This window comes from Crocodylus porosus, unplaced genomic scaffold (assembly GCF_001723895.1).
Source record: "Crocodylus porosus isolate Cpor-Errol unplaced genomic scaffold, CroPor_comp1, whole genome shotgun sequence".
NCBI lineage: Eukaryota > Metazoa > Chordata > Crocodylia > Crocodylidae > Crocodylus > Crocodylus porosus.
This window is the reverse complement of record NW_017728923.1, coordinates 7243937-7263366: the sequence shown is the minus strand read 5'-3', so window position 1 is coordinate 7263366 and position 19430 is coordinate 7243937. Positions and strand designations below refer to the sequence as shown.

Here is a 19430-nt window from a genome sequence, read left to right as displayed (position 1 = left end):
CACACACACACACACACACACAGGGACAGGGAGATTCCCTAATTCAGGCTGGACTGGGGAAGTGCAGGAGTACTCTTGTCCCTAAGCCAAACCCCAATCTCCTGCCGCGTTTTACCTTGAGCCGGACAACATGGGGAATCTTCACACCATTAAGGTAACACTTGATCTGGGGAATCCCACTGCCAGCTGCTACAGGCTGCAAGCAAAAGGAAGAGCATCAGCATTCACCATGCCCTTCCCTCCAAGGAATCCTGCTCCCATAACCCCTTCTGCTGGACCTAGGATAGGCCCTGGGCAGCGGGCAGTTCTTTTCTTCGAGGCAAACTTGCAGTCACAGGACTGTTCTGTGGAAAGATTCTGGTGCCATCTCCACAGCAGCTTTAAAAGCAACATCTTAATTGACCTCAGGCAGAACTACATTCCCTAGCCTGAAAGCAAACAGGCTACAAACTGAGTAGGCTGAGCTGGCTTGGTCCATAACGAATGCATGACTATTCCTTTTTGGGAAAGATGCCAAGAAGCTAGGCTCTCTCCCAGAAGCCATTCTTCCAAGTTAACCCCAGAGACAGTACAGACCCCCTGGCTGAGGAGTGGAATAGGGGCAGCACTGTAGGTTACCATTTCCATTGTCTCCCTCTACAGCACAGGAAGAGTTCTGTGCTTTAGAGGACAGTGATGCTTAACAGAGAAAAGGCTTTGCTAGACTCAACTGCTGCTCGATGGTGTGTGGGAGTTCCTTAATTGGGTATTGACTATTGGTCATTAAGAACTATACCACCACTTTTCACTCAGGCCACTCTTGAGAAGGATGTACAAACAGCAGAATGAGCGCTGATACAAGCATACAGCACTCGGACCACAGATTCATAGAGAAGTAGGGCTGGAAAGGACCTCCATGAATCTAATCCAACTCCCTGCCTGAGGCAGGATCATAACTATACAAACCATCCTATACAAATCCACTGTCTAACCTCATAGCAAAAACTACAGTCAACTCTGACACAACACAGTCTGCCACAGGTTAAGCAGGGGGACCCTAGTGAGCAAAGTATTGCTTCTGTAAGTGTTGTTAATATACACTCAAGAAATCCTAGGAAGAGGACCATGCGTGTTCCTGTTAGCATTCTGCCTCTCCAGAAGGCTACTGCAATGGGAAGAGATGCCTCCCTCTTTAGAAGGAACAGGGTATTTCTTAAACCTCCTCACAAAGCAAAGCAAATGCAGAGCAAAGCATGGTCCCATCCAGCTTGGTTAATGTATCACCAACCTGATAAAAAACTTTTGAGACTCTACTCATTTGCCTTGTTACTGGTCAATTTGTTACCTTGGTAAAGCAATAATGCATGCTCAGTGAAAACCCCTGACTTTTGCTGTCTTCCATTTATCTCAACAGCATTTTTTCTACCTAAGGTTTTCACAGATTCACTGAAGTTTAGGGCTGGAAGGAAACTTGTGAGATCATTGAATCCAGCCCCCGTGCTCTAGGCAGCAAAGACTGCTGCGGTCAAATAACCTCAGTAAGGTGTGCATCCAGTCTCTTTTTGAAGATCTCCAGGGTAGGTGCCTTGTACCACCCCCTGACTGAAGTCTATTCTAGAGTCTGGTCACATAAACCATAAATAAATTTTTCCTTATATCCAGTCTGGAACTTTCTTCTAGGAGTGTATGACCATTGCGCTTCTGGTTTTCCCCTGGGGCGCTTTGGTGAATAGTTGTCCACCTGGCCCCTGATACTCTCCCCGATATATTTGTAAGCTGCCACCAAATCCCCATGAAGTCTTCTCTTTTCTAGGCTAAACAGTCCCATATCTGTTAGCCTTTCCTCATATGGCTTGCTCTTCAGGCCTCAAGTCATAAGAGTGACTCTTCTCTGGACTCTCTCAAGCTTCTCCACATCCTTCTTGAAGTGGCACCCAGCACTGGATGCAGTACTCCAGCTGCAGCCTCACCAATGCCAAGTAGAACGGGAGAATAACTTCCTTAGTTTTGCTTGAATGCTGAAGTATATAGGGAATTTAGAAGTGCAGTGAGAGTCCAGAGCAAGTATAAATGAGCACAGGTTTAAGAAGTCAATGGAACAGCACTTATTTATATCAATTCAGGATTAGATTCAGAGTCCCTATTACTGTTGCTGCTCTGCAGAGCCTCCTCCAAGACACCTGGCTACACATGCTTCCAACATCTGCTAGATTCCTCCTACCCAAAGTCTCAGCAGCTACCATTAATGGCTGTGTGCAGTTAGCAAAGTTAGGGCTGAGCTGGAAAACAGCATCGTCCTACTTTAATACTGTCATCTAAGCATTACTTAATGAGAAAACCCTGTGTCACAACCCTGAGCCAGTACTGCGATGTGCTCAGCCACAGAGGAACCGGGAGCAGAAAGAGCAGAAATAAATCAATATCCATCATCTTCACATATTTTCCTATGAAAATACACCAGCTCCTCAAATCAGTATAATATTCCCTCAAAGAAATTTCATCAACTGGCAATTCCATAGTCAAGATAGTTCTGCATCAGTTACAGGAAGACTTGTAATTCTATTCAGCTGTTCAGGTTGAAATGCTTTTCAGGCCAAGTTATTTTGTAATGTTTCATGCTCCAGCAGGATAAGCAGAACAGAGGAGACAGGGAAGTGCCAGAGCTGACAACAGCATCACAGGAAATGGTGACTTCTTATTTCTTGAGCAGAATTTGGAACAGGACATCAAACCTGGTGAATCTGTACATTCAACCGCAGAGACAGCACACAGGGAACACAAAGAGCCACCTACGTGCAGGAAGTTTTGAACTCTTACCTCTATGAAAGCAACAATGATGGAGCCAACCATCACCACGCTGGAGTTCAGCGTCGCCCACAGTAACAGGGAAAAAGACAGCCCCCCCTTCTCAGTGAACTTGTCAATATCTGGGAGGGTCAGTTAAGGAAGTTCTGTCACATTTAAATGTATTGCTCAGGAAGTGGCAGGCAACAGGCAAAGCGTTAAAGGACTTCCACACTGCAGGAAATATGTTCTTACAAGGTTTAATCGAGTGAGCAGGCAACTCAGCTGGTGAGTTCTGTGTTACTTTCACTAGCGCCTAACATCAGTCCCTCCTTGTCTGGGGGCCTCTCCCCCAACTGAACAGCATATAACATCTCTTATGGTTCAGATGTTAAATTGTTGCAATAGAAAATGTTAAGACTTTAATTTCACATCAAAGCAGAACAACCACTTTGGCCAGGGCTAGGTGTTGGCTGCCCTGGGTGGGGCTGGGCCCCATGCAGAACGCTAAGGGAGCAGCCATTGGCTGGATCCAATCAATTGGCAGACACCACCCCCATGTACTGGATCCAATTAGTTGGTAGGCTGAATCTGGCCCATGGGCCATATTTTACCCACCCCTGACCTAGAGGCACCAGCCAAGACAGGGTGCCCCATGCTGAGCAGACGTAGCAAAGGGGCATCTCCTGTCCAAGGAGTATGAGATCCAAGCAGCCAGCACAGGCAGTGGGGTGTGTGCAGGCATTGGTAACTGAGATTAAACAACTCAACTGAAGGTACAAGAGTTAAGTTAGACCCTTGCCTCTCTCTCCAACCTGGAGTTGAGCTAAACTCTACAGGCCCACTCCTCTTTGACCCAGAGAGAAGGGACAGAAAATAACTGACAGTTTTTCATTAAAAGCAAAAAAAACCCTGTATTTGGAAGTCCAAAGAGTTCCAGCTCCAGGCAGAAGTATATTTCAGCAAGTCTTGCCACAACTCCAGCTCATGCACAGGGGGGCTGGTCTGCAGGGCACAGGGCCACAGTCTTGACAGTCACCATACAGAACTGAACCACACTCTGTGCACAAATCACTTTAGCACCCAACAGCCACAACAGGGTTTTTGATACAGAGCATCTGAACGTGCCAAAAACAGGTAGACTGGCAGGTCTGAGGAGGACACTAATAAATTTGAACTTCCCTTGCTCCAACACTGGCCTTCAGCTTTCAGGTCAATTTCCCATTGCTTTCTTGGGCCCATCAGCCCTATAACACAAGGTCAGACATCACAAGAGTTAACAGGACCAGGAGCTGCTACCAGATGGAGGCCATGCTCCACGCAGTAAGGCCACTGGAAGGAAACTTCCTTCCCAGAGTACTTAAGAGTGGCAAAGTGCATTCTCAGATCTCACCAGAGATGCGTGCCTTATGGTAGAGGTGCTTTATTTTAAGCTTTACCTATGGTTGCTGCAGAGCCACCAACTATTTCACTTTCTCAACTGCTTTGGCTGCTCTCCCAGCCCCTCACTCCTTCTCATGAAGATCCCTGCCCTGCCCCCTCCATAGCTGCCCCAGTACCACTCACTCTCCGAGTCCACAGGCAAAGCACACCTGGCAGGAGCCAGAAGGATACTGTCTTTCACCACTTTGTACTTCAGCCCAGCCAGCTTCTCCACCACAATATCGATGAAACAGGCGACAAGGCCAGTGAGAATCCCAATCATGGCACAGATGACCCAGCGTTTGATCTCCACTGTTTGAAATGCCTGCAAGAGACATCAGACTCCTAGTCCTTGGAATGCTTATGAGAGAGTACCCCTAACCATCCAAATATCCACTGTGGGCAGGACATGTTAGAAATCCCCCAGAGCTGGGGACTTCACACATACACTCAGTGGTACTCCCACAGAAATGGCTTGCCCATAGAGGAAGCTTCCTTTAGCGGAGGATGTACTTCTGATTCACATAACAGCATGCTGTTTCCTATTCCACTACTAACACATTTAAGCATTTTGTTTCCATTTCTAACACAACCAAGGAATTAAGAATCAGGCATCCCATGAAAAGTATTTCCTATTGCACTGCCTGCACAGAGTTACTTGTGGGTGCAAGGACTAAGGCCTAACTTGCCAGTATGTGCCCACATCACATTCTGTTTGGAATGGAACCTCCACAGTCTGTGGTACAGGCACAAAGACATTCTTGTGCCTTTTGCAGCACCCTCACTCTCTGAAGTTTCCCCCTTTACTCCTGGGTGCTGCAGTAGGTCTACCAGCTTCTCACACAAGCTATGTCTGATGTACTTAGAGAATCTAGGCATTTTCCCCTCCAGCTGGCTATTTACAATTCCCCTCCTTGTTTCCTGCCAACATATCCCCTGCCATGACACATGGTTCTTCCTACTGATCTCTCCTGGGTTTGGGATCATATCCAGATAACACTTGCTTTGGTCCCAATAAGCTCTGGAGATGTTTAGTTGCAAGAGGCCTTTTTCCTGACCTTCCCTCCCTTTTTTTAAAAAGGTGTTGTGTTTTTGTGATGACTTACAGCAGCTTCTTCAGACAATGAACAGAGTTTAGTGTCATCACTTTGGAAGTTTGGGTTTTTAATTAGTTTTGTGTAAATACCCCTTCTATGCTTAGGTTCACTGGGGCAGCTTGCTGCTGCCCCTCCTTGAGGGGGTTGTCATTTGTTTGAGTGTGCACTTCAGTAACAGACAGCTGAGGAACAAACTTCTGTCCAATGGTAGCACCACACAGAGGTTAACCTGCATGTGGGTTCAGTTGGTAATTTGTTTTCATAAGCAGCTGGTTAAGCTCTTGAGAAATTGTTTCTCTCTCCCTATCCTGCAGTGGCATTTGACCAGATTGCATTGTGAGAGGTGGGATCAGATCCTCAGTCCAGGACTGTGCGCACACGGTTTACTCAGAACTAGGGTTCTGGCATGCTCACCGCATGGTTTATTCTCCTTTCCTCTTCCAAAAACAACTGATTTTCACTGTTGTCATAATCCAGGCTCTAGATTCAGGAGAACAGAGAGGTGGTTATTAGCCAACATGTGGAAGAAAAGGGAGCCTTCAGCTCTGCTCCACCCTCCCCAACACAACATACCTCATCCTGACTGTGCCACATACCCCCTATCATATTATGGTCTAACTCCACTTCTCCACCTCTTGCCCTTTAGAATCTCACTGATTACTTTGGAAACAGGCCTCTCGCTACCCTGTAAGCCAGTGGTCACCAACCCGGGGATCCTGACAGATAGATAGATCCCAGAGCCTCTTTGGGCCAATCCTTGGCTGGTGGGACAGCCGGGCACACATGCATACACACACCTGCTGCCTTCACCTCCAGCAGGTCAGTCTGTGGAGGTGGGAGCCAGATCAAGGCCACACGGTGAGTGACTGACCATGCAGCCCAGCCAGAAGCACGGGAAGGCAAGTGGGGCCCCAGACCAGCTGAGTGGTGGGAGGATTGGAGCCTGGCCAGGCACAGCTCAGCTCAGCAGCAGAGACTCATGTGGGGGTGGCCCCAGCCCAGCCAGGTCTGGAAAGATCTGGTTGTCCAGGGGCACATGCGGGGGAGGCTCCCGCTTCTGGACGCAGGCTGAAAGAGGCCGTGGGGATCCATTCCCCTCCCCCACCTATGCTCTAGGCACAGTAGGCAGCCTGCATAGCTGCCTCATCCTGAGCACAGGTGGTAGAGGGGTGGGGCACAGGTCCCTGGGGCCTCCATCAGGCTGCATCCAGCAGCGGGAGCTCCCCACCTCTGCCACGCACCCCTGGACGACCAGATCTTCCCAGACTCGGCCAGGCCGGTTCCTGATTCCACATCTGTGCTGCCACTGCGCTGAGCCACAGCCACCCAGAAGCTAAATGAACGTGGCACTGGGCCCCAGTTCGGCCAGGTTTGGGACTCTCCACGGCCCAGGTATGTGTGGGGGTGGGGGGCCTCCCACCACTGGGCACAGCCCTGAGGAGGCCTTGGGGGTCTGTGCCCCCTGACTTGTGCTCCAGACACAGCAGGCAACCCTCAGCAGCAGCAGCCTCCTCCCTGAGTATAGGTGGGAGGCATGGGCCCCTGAGGCCTCCAGAGCATAGGTGGGGGGGCACAGGCCCTCAGGGCCTCCACCAAGCTGCACACAGCAGCAGGAGCCCCTCCCTCCCCACACACCCCTAGGCCATGGAGAATCCCAGATCTGGCTGGGCCAGGGCCCAACACCACCTTCATCTGGCCACTGGGCGGGCACGGCTCAGTACAGCCACAGCACATAAGTGGGATTGGACCCTGACCCGGCCCAACCAGGTCTGGGACGCTCTGCAGACTGGGGGAGAAGAGGGAGGGGTGGGGGTGCACTAGATCCTGGGGTGCCCTTTACTACTAAAAGGTGATAGTCACCATAAAACTGTTGGAGACCATTGCTGTAAGGACTTCCTACCTCCACACCATGAGGACAATCCCTATGTTGAGTTTTCCATCCCATCATCTTGTAATCCCCCACCAAATCACCTCCTGCTCTCCCCAGCTCCCCTTGCGCACTCATGGCAAAGACATGGCAAACAACTGTTCGCCAAGGCACCCTGGGGGAAATCTAGAAACAACAGCCACAAACTCCTAGAAGACAGTTTCAGGCTGAACATTAGAAAAAGCTTCTTTACAAGTAGGGTGTCCAGACTATGGAGCAATCTCCCCCCAGAGGTGGTGCAATCTTCTACCCTAGAGGTCTTCAAGAGAAGACTGGATGGTCACCTGACCCCAGATGTCTTTCCTGCTCATGCAGGGGGTTGGACCCGATGATCCTTCGGGGTCCCTTCCAGCCCTATGATTCTATGCCCTGGACACCAACAGCTTTCAGATGACTGAGAATAAGGTGTTTAAGTGACAGGTAACATAGTTAAGCTGAACTGAATGCTCACCTCATATTTAAGAGAGAGGAGTTTCTCGTTGTGAGGAATCTCATTGGGAAACTGGTGAGAGACCTCTGTTTCCTAGAAGACAAAGGAGTGCACATTAGATTGACCAGGACATAGTTCCCATAAAGCAGATATAGCTCCTCTTCTCTGGCTGCCAATGATCACTAGGCTGGTCAGACTGCCCTCAGCTTTTGCTTAAAGCTGTTATTCCCCAGACATGCATTTGGATCACAATATTAAAACGTGGCCTCTTCTCAACTTTAGCTGTCACCTGTAGTAGGGTAGCTTTTCTAAATGGTCGTTCAGGGAGGTGTCAGCTGGCTGGTATTTTAAGCTGAAAACTATGACTAGAGACTAATCTCAAATTGGCAGCCTGGATGATATTTGAAGCAGCCTCTCTACAGCTATTGCCTCAATTGGCTCTAGACAGGATCAAACCACAATAATTCCCTGAGCAGATATAGACTCCTGGAAAGGATACAAAGAACATACTTTGGAAATGACCTAGTCCAGTTGGATTTCCAGCAGAAATCAAGAGGAGGCAGGAGCAGCAAAACAGTGAGGGCACCAAGACCTTTCTCTCCATGTAAACTGGAAGAATGTTTTCTCTGCTGCAGTCAGACACAACCCATATGACAAGTCTATGCAACTGCAAGCTTTTGTTGATCGCTGTACATCAAACAGAAGGGGACCCTCCACCTCCTGCACAAACCCCTGTTCTGAGACACCCATTAAATCAGAAGAGAAACAACAGTAAAACCCCCATGCTCACTAGTAGCAGGACAGTAATATAACGAGACCTACCAATGCAAGAAGCAGCTGGGAGAGCTTTAAAATATAACAAATGTCACCCGGTCCAGAGCTTCATTCTGTATATAATGTAGCCAGGAAAAGCTTCCCTCCTTTGCATAAGGCTGCCTTTGCCTACCTAAATGTCACAGGCTGGGGCTAGAAAAATGCTGATTGTGGAGGCATGTTCAGATCTGCAAATGCACTGCCTTGTTAAGCAGGAGGTGAGAGCACAGCATTATCCTGACTGCACATTCGCATGAACTGATGCTTGTGTGAGCTAGAGCCTGCAGCTAGATGACCTGGATCTGGGGGGAAGGGGGGGGTCTTTTCTCAGGAATAATGCAACCCTTTGTGATGACAATCCATTTATGGATCAGTGACTGTGACCTTATTCTGAGGTACTTAAGCAGCAAGCAAAGGTTGGAGGCAGCACTCCAGCAATGCTTGGCTCAGTGTAATCATATTCCCAGGCCCTGAACCACAGAATGAAGCTGGCTCCTAATTACAGTGCAGAGGAACAAGGAATAGGGGTGATCCATTTAGCTGAGGGAGGAAAGGACAGAATCTGCTTCCATGGATTCTGGCACAGCCCCTTACAGGTTACCCATACAACACATGTAGCTACTTCCATGGGATTGCTTACCACCCCAGGAACAAGACTCTGCATGAGTCTGGCAGTCTATGAAGAGCTGGAGAAAAGAATTCACCCATGGAAGCTGTTCTGCCAGGTCCACACCCCACTAGGATCTGCCTTGTGATCCACACTATTGCCAACCCCCAAGATTAAGTCAGGAGACAGGACTCTCCTCCCAGAAACAGTTTAAAATTCCTGGCAAGAAAGGTTACTAGATTTAGGAGTCTCCATTTGCCTTCTGGTGTTCACGTGCCGAGGAAGAAGGCTACATTTTCAGCCTTTTATCAGCAAATGAGAGGGCTAGAAACAAAAATAATGACTAACTGCAAGCAGAATCTGATGTATTCACATGACTCCAGGAGCTGGGGTAGGAGCAGCTACACAATGCAGGAGCTGGGGCATAGACACAAAAACTAAAACCATCTCAAACAGGCTCAACGTACTCTCTGGGAGCATGTCCTATAAGGCTGCAGAAAAGTCCCAGTCAAACAAAAGGTCTTCAAAAGAATAGTCAAGTTTTCTACCTGGGTCATGGAGTCCAAGAACATTTTCCTTCTGCAGCAGGGAGCAGACAGATGACTCTCTAGCACATACCATCTGACCTACCTTGGGGTGGCCAACTTGAAGCACACATACCACAAGTGATATACAACAGACTGAGGAGGCAGCACAATGGGAGATGGAGCAGGGAACAGAAAGCAGAGCAGCAGATAGAGCAGAAAGCAGAATAGAAGACAGAGCAGGAGAAAGGGGTCAGAGTGGCATGCTGGGAGGGCACAGGGCTATTTTGTGGTACACCTACCAAGTAAGGATGGTGCCAAATGACCTCGCAAAGACAGCAAGCATTCATTTGGTAGAGAGAGGAATTACCAGGTCTATTAACAAACATCCTGCTGGCTTTTCTTGGTCCTGCAAATCCCAGGCTAGCATGGAAAGAGAACATGTAACACTGCCCCAAAGGAGGAAAACCCATAGGAGGTAAATGCAACCCTTGCTCTCTGCTTCCTCTCCCTAGAGGGGCAGAGCATGGGAAAGCCTGCACTGGAGCATGGAGCACTGTGGCTAAGCTCTCTCAGGACAGAAGTGGTGGGGACATGGGCTTCAAGACAGACTAACTGCCCAGGTACCCAAAGTTCTAGTTAATTTTCCTTGCTACTAGCATTGCTGAGCTAGCCAAGTTTACCCTGTTTGTGACTATCCTTCCTGTGCTGCACTTTTACCTCCAGCTCCTGTGCTGACTTAGCACTGGCCTCTAGCCCAGGGGAAGGCAAAATATGGCCCGTAGCCCACGAGGCCATTCTATCCAGCCCATGGGGCCCCTAAAAAATTTAAAAAAATTAATATCCATCTGTCCTTGGGTCCTGAAAAAAAATGACAGTAACCAAGGGCAGTAGGACCCAGGGGAAACCCAGCAGGCTCCCACAACAGCAGGGCCCGCCCAGACCTACCCCCCATCCAGAAGCCCCACCTGGGGCTTCTGGCCTGGGACCACATGGCTGCCCCACGCTGGAACCACAGGTAAAGGGGAAGGGGTGGGGGGGAAGGGCAGGGGAGGCCCCAGGCAGGGAAGGAGCCCGGCGAAATATGGCCCAGGCAAAAGCTGAGCGCAAGCAGGGGAAGTGGACCCTCACCTGCCTTGTGGCCACTGCCCCAATGCGTAAGCTCCAGGCGGGCAGCAGCAAGCTTGCCTGGCACAGCGAGCGGGGGGGGGGGTGTCACAGCTCCTGCTGCTGCGCACAGCTCCGACGGGCGAGCCCGGAGCCGGCACAGGGCCCAGCCTGGCACCAGAGCCGAGTTATAAGCTGGTGCTGAGTGCGGGGAAAAGCAGCCCCTCACTTGTCTTGCACTGTAGCCGCTTGCAGCCTGTGCGGGGCTGCCTCTGCCTGCTCCAGACAGCCCCACACGGGCTGCAAGCAGCAGCAGCACAGAGCACGGGCCATGGGATGGGCGAGGGGTCACTTTTCCCCATGCTTAGCACCAGCTCGTTCCCTGCCGGCAAGCAGGGGGTCGGTACCGTGCACTGCCCCCCAACCTGTACCATGGGGCTGGATAGGCACTGGGAGTGAGTGGGTGCAGGAGCACAGGCCCTGCACCAGTGTCCCAGGGCCAGCACCAGCGGGGCCCAGAGCAGGGCAGCACGAGTACAGGGTCCTGGCCATCAGGGGCTCTATGAAGCTGGGCCAGGTCCCCCCTCTCCCTGCTGGTGCAGCCCAGCCCGGCTCCACAGACCCCGGCCAGCCTGCACCCTGCTCTGGACCCCACCAGTGCTATCAAGAGGAAGGGCTGGCCCTCGACAGCCTGCCAAAACTGGGTAAGCAGCCCTCCACCCAAAGTAATTGTCCACCCCTGCTCTAGCCCCTCCACTCTGCAGTGAGGTGAAGCAAAGGGAAATTTCACCTTTTCATTCCAAACTTCTGTCAGTCCAGACTACAGCGACACCCCAGTGGAACAGAAATCACACTCTGTGTAACAAGTCCTCAGTGAGCTAGCTAGCACTCAACAGGCAGCCAGCATCCTGGCTCATAGCATATATGGTGCACTGAAGTGGCTACAAGCCACAGAATAGCAGACACTGGACCCAAAATGGCAACTGGCGGCTGTTCCCCTCTTGCCCCTGACATGGGCCCACAGATCCCAGTACCACTGCCAGCCTCAGCAGGGACCTATCCTGTGTGTAAACACATGGGACAGATCCCAGACCCATGCTCTGGGTAACATGTGGGCTGGGAAGGAGGAGATGGTTTTTATTTTTTTTGACACACACAGAAGTCTGTCATTTTTTAAAGCTAATTTCTCCAAAACATCATTATCAGATAGGCCCCAAATTTTCCTAGAGACATCTCCTCTGGCAGGAGCTCCCACATGGCAATTTCTAGGCAGGAGCAGGGTCTGCATGTGTGTAGGGAGGAGTGGGGGGAATTGGGAACAGGAGGATAAGATCAAAAGTAACAAGACAGGATTGCAAAGAGAAGAACTACACCCTGCACTAACTGCTGGATTTCCAATAGGGCCATAATACTGCTTTGGGAAGGGAGCCACCTCCCACATGAAGGCAACCACCTATAGTCTCCTGGACAATTGTGGGTTGCTCTCACAATAACTGCTCATTTTCTTGTGTGCCACTCACCAGCTCATGTGCATCATCATGAAGATCGATATTGCTCAGCTGCCCAATGCGTAAGAAAGAGGAGTGGGTGAACTGAGAAGAAAATGGAAAATTAGTTCAATGCATGAATATTCCACAGGTCAGCAAGCCCTGTACCAGACAGGGAATAACTACTAACCCCACCTTCCCCTGCCCTACACCTCCCCTTCCTACTGTGGAATCCTGAAGTAAGGAAAGCAAGGCAATGATCCCAGCTAGGTAGGCATCAAGCCTCTTCTTAAAGACCCCCAGGGTAGGAGCCAGCACCACTTCCCTTGGAAGTTGGTTCCAGATCCTAGCCACCTTAACTGTGAAGTAGTCAAAACATTTTGAGTTTTGAAGCTCAAGCTGGGCTTACCTGCACTAGGGAAAGAGAAACTAAAGTAAGGAGAGGGAAGAGGAGGGGGAGAGGGGGAAGGAGTGCTCTCATTATTGACTGTGTAGCTGGCCAATGATAGTATTCCTTCCCTAAGGTCCCTTCCAATCCCAGTGCTCTGGGGTAGGGATGGAAAACCTGCATAAAAGGCAGCGTTGTTTGAACTGCCCTGCTTTCTGCCTTGGTGTCAGTTAGTGAGCTGTACGTTCCAGCAGCTCAGCATCAGACAACTATGGCTAGCAGCACTGATCTACTAAAGGATTCCCTACTTGCTAGCAAGAGGGATTTCAGATTCAGAATACCTTTTTTCTTTGAGGCTCTTTTATTATAATCATTTATTCATTCTTTTGAATTCTATAATTATATTAGATAGGATTACTGTAGGATTTAATTTATATAGGAAGCAAAATAGATTTATATTTTATTTCTATACATTTAAAGCTATGCAGCATACATTAAAGAATTTATATAGGGACAAAGCCATACTTCTATTTGCTTTATACATTTCGTATTTGCACCACACACCTACCAACGCTCTTGCAGCCACACTTTTTTGAATTTATGCAGGGACTAAGCCATATATTTACTGTTTAACATTTCTTATTTGCACAAGACATGAAACATCATGAAGCGTGGTGGAAAGGCAGGTAGCCACACTGGCCAGCCTTTAGGGACGGGTGCAAGAGGGGGAAGAGGGAGAGCTCTAAGTTCCCCCCCCCACCACCAAACTGAGACACAGCCTCTTTCCTCCAACTAAAAGGGATGAGGTTGCTACAAACAGCAAGAAGAGGGGAGCAGTGCCACTGCCACTGCCTGTGCCTGAGACTGCATCCCATCTCCGTGCACCAGCCATAACCCGCCCCACCTACCACCATGACAGCAACAAGCAGCAGTACCAGCACAGCAGCCTACTCCACCCCTATTCCCATTCCCATGCTGAGCCTTCCAGTGCTCAGCACTGGAAAAGCTGGCGCTGGATCTGGATTTCAGTGTCTTAGCAAGGGAAATTCTGGGGAAGAAGGGGGAATCAGCTGAGTTTGTGCTCATCACCCCTCAAGTTTTCCCCTACAGCCAGTTCTCCTTCCCCAGAAGGCACTTCGAAGGAGATTGGTGTAAAGGTGGAGGCAAGCGGCTCAGCTGATTCTGCTCCTCCTCTTGCTGTGCCTCTGCCTGCTGAAGAAGAGGAGGAAAGTGCAGCAGCATCCACAGATACACCTGCACCCTAGAAGTGAGTGGGTGGTGTAGTCTGGGATCATTCTGAGCTGGCAGATGATCCCCCGTATGCTATCTGCCTGCACTGCCAATCCAAAACCAGCTGGAGCAAGGGAACAAAACATATGAGCACCATGCGGATGCTGATGCATCTCCACAGGCCCACCCCGTTGGCCTTGCTCTTCCTCAAACTGGCACCACTGGGAACGTGCCCAAAGGGAAGTCCCCCTCTCATTTCAAAGCCCCCATCCCTCCAAAGCAGAGGCAGGCCACCCTGGAGCAGTGTGGGAAAGGTGGATAGAAAGGGGGGCATGTTCCAAAGGCGTGTGAGATCACCCAGAGCATTGGGGAGATGCTGCTGTCGATGGCCAGCCATTCTCCCTAGTTGAGCACCCAGAGTTCAAGTGGCTCATGACACTCGTGGCCCCATCATACCAAGTGCCCACATGCACCACCTTCAGTAGGACCATGGTGACATCCCTGTATGAGGTATGCATGAAGTACTTGAGGGAGGAGCTGCACAAAACAGGTCCACAGGTGGCCTTAAACTTCACCTTGGACACCTGGAGCAGCCGGAGTGGAGATCATGCCTACTTCTCCCTCACAGGGCACTGGTGTGCCCAGCAAGGTGGTTGGTGGGCTCTCCTTCAAGCCAAGGTGATGGATGTGTCCCACACTGCAACAGAGATAACAGGGACAATGAACCACTTGGTGCAGGGCTGGCCACGGGTTCATGGCCACTGACAATGGGACTAATATAGTCTAGGTGGGCCGTGATGCCAACTTTGTTGGCATCCACTGTGCATCACACAAGTTGCACCTTGATGTCAGGGACACCTTGGAGGTTGACACGGCTGCTGGTGATGGCACCAGTACCACCAGCAAGCTAATTTCAAAGAGCAGGAAGGTTGGAAGCTACTTCCACCAGAGCATCAAGGTGGGCAAGATGCTGCCAGATAAACAAATAAAGCTGAACATCCCACAGCACAAAAATCATGCAGGATGTGGAAACTCAGTGGAACTCCACATACCTGATGCTCAAGAGGCTGGTGGAGCAACAGATGGCCATCCATGAGATGGCCTTGCTCAGGGAGATCAGGATCAGCGGCCCCCTGAACAGAGCTGAGTGGGATACCATCTCCCAGATCTTGGTGGTCCTCAAGCCCTTTCTCGAAGCCACCGAGAGCCTCAGCACTGCTGATGCCTTCCTTAGCCAGCTGATCCGCATAGTGAGGGAACTTCAGAGCCAAATGGAGAGCTTCCAGGGGATCAATGTTCCTGGCAGGGGCAAGCCATTGTCATCAGAGGTGCAGGCACTGGTGAGGCAGCTGAAGGAGGGCATCAGGAAATGGCTTGATCCCTCGCGGTCCTCTACAATCCATGTGCTGGCCACCATGTGTGACCCAAGGGTGAAGGACACTGTATGCAGCAGCCAAACTCTGAATCAGTGGATGGAGGCACTGGTAAAGAAAGTCAGAGAAGAAGAACAGCAGAGGCAGGGGGACATGGAACAGGGGGATCCACTGTCCCATGCTAGTATACCGTCCACCAGCCAGTCTTGTCCTCCACCACAGGCGCTGCCAATATGGGCTAAGGGCAGGGGTTCTACAGTGGGGTCCAGAGCCACCAGCCCCCACCATCAGGCAGGTAGCACTCACGCCTCGGTGGCTGCCTATCTTGCTGAGGATGTGGAGCCACTGCCATGCACCCCTTGGTCTACTGGGCAAGCTGCAGCCAGATGTAGCCACATTTGCCCGTGAGCACCTGTCCTGTCCACCGACCAGTGTTCCGAACGAGAGAGTGTTCAGCATCGCTGGGGATGCAGTGACACCACCCCACACCTCCTTGGATCATGGTTTGGTGGAGCAGCTGGTGTTCCTGAAGGTGAACCTCCCGCTGCTGGGGTACTCCCAAGTTCCATGTACAGATGGAGTAAGTGCCACCCTCCTCACTCTGTCCACACCTATTTCCTTTTTTCATTTTTTAAAACCAGTTACTACCCCGCTGTCAGAGCTGGAGGGGACACTCACTGCATCACCAGCCAGCAAGGGAAGAACATGTCTCTGCTGAGCTCACTCCCATGCCAGGATGAACTTGGAAGTATGGGCTGGGGCTATGGAGAAGGTCCTGGGCATGACCACTAAAACTGCACCCTGCCGGTAGGGAGGCCTGGTGGGACTTCTGGCAGCACAGCAGCCCTGTAAACGCCAGGACCAACAATCCCCTGGTGAAAGGTGGGTAGGAGGCACCATAACCTCCAGCTAACACATGTATGTAGACAGTCCTGGCTGGGGGGGGTGGGGAGCAAAGGAGTAGCAGCACAGCCAAAAGTGCAGAGGTACCTGGGGAGTCAGACGTGTTGCCGGTTGCAGCACGCTAGAATTCTACTGCCTATATTGAGTCTATGAGTTTCTGTACCTGCAAGACTGAAGAAGTGAAGTTCATAGGCTCAGCTGTGAAAAGTGGTTTGTACATTCCCTTTTAGGATCAGGGCTGAGAGACTGGAGACAGGGTGGTTTTTTGGTGGGGAATGTGTCCCCACAGGTAGTTGGGTATTGTTGTCTTTGATGGATTCTGGTGCGCAGTTTGTGGCGGTACTGGAGATTGTCAGGTTTTGTGTTTTGAGCTGCAGGAAGTTGGCTTGAGTTCAGGTGATGAGGTTACTTGCTTGTTTGAATTTACAACCACTTTTCAGAGCTGGGCCTATGAACTTTACTTCATCAGCCTCCTGGGTAGTAGGTACAAAAACTCACGGACTCAATATAGGCAGTGGAATTCTGGTACACTGCGACCTGCCAGACATCTGACTCCCTATGTACCTCTGCAATTTTACCTAGTTTCATAGTAGGTAGGGTCAGAAAGGACCTGAGCAGATCATCAAGTCTGACCCCCTGCCATGGGCAGGAAAGAAGGCTGGGATCAAACAACCCTGGCTAGGTGTCTATCTAGCCTCCTTTTGAAGACCCCCACGGTAAAAGCGAGCACTTCCCTTGGAAGTTGGTTCCAGATGCCAGCCACCCTGACTGTGAAGTAGTGCCTCCCGATGTCTAGCCTGAATCTACTCTCAGTCAACTTATGGCCATTATTCCTTATTATTCCCGGTAGTGCTCGGGGGAACAGAGACTCTCCCATTGCCTGCTGGTCCCCCTTGGGTAGTTTATAGAGATGACCACAAGATCCCCTCTCAGCCTTCTCTTGTGGAGGCTGAACAGGTTCAGGTCCCATGTCCTCCCCTCGTAGGACCTGCCTTGCTGCCCCTGAATCATGTGAGTGGCCCTCCTCTGAACCCTCTCGATGCTATCCACATCCCTCCTGAAGTGGAGTGCCCAGAACTGGACACAGTATGCCAACTTTGGCCTGACCAGTGTCACACAGAGGGGGAGGATCACCTCCTTGGACCTGGTCATGATGCATCTGTGGATGCATGACAAGATGCGGTTAGCCTTCCTGACTGTGTCCGCACATTGGCAACCCATGTTCATTTTGGATTTGATAATGACTCCAAGATCCTTTTGTGCTGATGAGAAGGGAGTTCCCCAGCCTGTAGATATGCTGCTGGTTCTTCCTCCCCAGGTGCAATATCTTGCACTTGTCAGTGATGAAACCCATCCTGTTCTCATCTGCCCACCCCGTAACCTGTCTAGATCTAGTTGCAGCCTGTCCCTCTCCTCCAGCGTGCTCACTTCTCCTCACATCTTAGTGTCATCCACAAATTTGAACAAGGTACTCTTCACCCCCTTGCCCAAGTTGCTGATGAAGATGTTGAACAGTGCAGGCCTGAGGACCAAGCCCCGGGGAATCCCATTGCCCACATCCCTCCAGGTCGAAAATGACCCATCCACTACCACTCTCTGGATGTGGCCCTCCAGTCAATTTGTGACACATCTGACTGTGTAGGCATTGATGCCACAGTTGCCTAATTTTGTAATGAGAATGGGGTGAGAGACAGTGTTGAAGGCCTTCCTAAAGTCTAGAAAGACTATGCCCACCGTGACACCTCTGTCCAAGGATTTGTGTGACCTGGTCGTAGGCCACCAGGTTGGTATGACAGGACCTGCCTCTAATGAACCTATGTTGGCTGCCCCTAAGCATGATCTCCCCTGCTGTTCCCCCACAGATGTGCTCCTGGATAATTTTTTCAAATTGCTTCCCCAGGACCGAGGTAAGCATAATGGGCCTATAGTTTCCTGGGTCCTCCTTCTTCCCTTTTTTGAAAATGGGGACCATATTGGCCCTTTTCCAGTCCCTGGCACCACACCAGAGCACCATGAGCTCTCATAAAGCCGTGCCAGGGGTCCTGCAATGACCCCTGCTAATTCCCCTCAGCACTCTGGGGTGGAGATCATCAGGACCTGCTGATTTGAATACATCTAGACCCACCAGAAGTTCCCTGACTAGGTCAACACTGACCCTGGACCTGGCTGTGCCTCCCCTGGCTCTGTCTGGGATCCCGGTCCCTGCTTAGAAAAATGGAGGCAAAGAAATTGTTAAAGAGATTAGCTCTGTCATCTGGTGCGACTACCAGATTTCCTAGTGTGTCCTGCAGAGGCCCCATGTTGCCCAGTACCTTCTTTTTACCCCCTATGTATTTTAAAAAGGACTCCTTGTTATCAAAGCACACCTGCGCTGCTACGTCCCCCTTCCACCCCCCATCCCACCTGTTCCTCACCCCCTGATGCCTCCATTTCCATTTTCACTGACTGGCTTTCTTGCCTGCATTGCGGGCCAGGCCAACCTCTGGCTTCTTTACTATTCCTTCCATTCAGGACCAGGAGACGCACCAACTGCAGGTACTTCCTCAGCCTAACAAAGGGTTTTTTCAACCTGAAAGCTTCCTAAGATATATTTCTCTAACTATTCCATATTTTTTCATAATAACCATAAAAACCCAAGATAAGCCATCACACACCACGAGGAACTTATATCCAGCACAACATCTTTATTTCTTGATGTCAAATCCTTTATAAAAAGAAAGGCTCTGTGACCGTTCAGTTTCAGTTCAGTTCAGTCAGATGCTGCTGGTGCTACTGGTGCTGACTGCTGAGTCACCTACATTATTTACCTGCTGCCGTTTACAGTAGTGGACCAGACCGAGGCTGCAGGGGAGGAGGAGACCTCAGTGGGGCACACTGCCGTGTTGTGCAGAGGCCCAGCACCAGGAAGGGCGCACACGAACACACACACACACACTTGCACAGTGAGGGCGCACCTAACAGACACACACTAGGTGTTCCTACTTGAGAGGAAAGAAGGGCCTGACAGTTCTGTTTGCCTACCTTAGATGCTGCTGATGCTACCGGTGCTGAGCCACCTAGGTTATTTTTACTTGCTGCTGTTTACAGTGTTGGACCGGGCCAAGGCTGTAAGGGAGGAGGCAGCCTCACTGCGACACAGTGCCGTGTTGTGCAGAGGCCCCAGTGCCAGGAAGGACACACCTGAACACACACAGTCACCCATCCATGTCATGAGTTTTGCCTGCCTGCGGCCAGAGGTGCAGGGCCCCAGAACCCCCCTGCACCTATCTCCATGACAGCAGACAGGCTCTGTGGCTGCAGCAGGGCCTAGCAGCCAGGCCCGTAGTATTTCCCCCCACCCCACAATGCCTCAAGACAGA

General features: G+C 50.7%; 1 protein-coding gene across 1 annotated transcript in view; it reads right to left on the bottom strand.

The window, feature by feature from the left end:
• The window catches only part of CLCN7 (chloride voltage-gated channel 7), a 65321-nt gene that overhangs the window by 31255 nt on the left and 14636 nt on the right, over positions 1-19430 (bottom strand). Inside the window, exons 2-7 of the mRNA XM_019540053.1 lie at positions 12211-12282; positions 7661-7732; positions 5697-5762; positions 4378-4510; positions 2797-2906; positions 116-196 (exon numbers count right to left, since the gene is read on the bottom strand). Of these exons, the coding sequence (XP_019395598.1) occupies positions 116-196; positions 2797-2906; positions 4378-4510; positions 5697-5762; positions 7661-7732; positions 12211-12282 (534 nt within the window). The remainder of the gene's footprint in view (positions 1-115; positions 197-2796; positions 2907-4377; positions 4511-5696; positions 5763-7660; positions 7733-12210; positions 12283-19430) is intronic.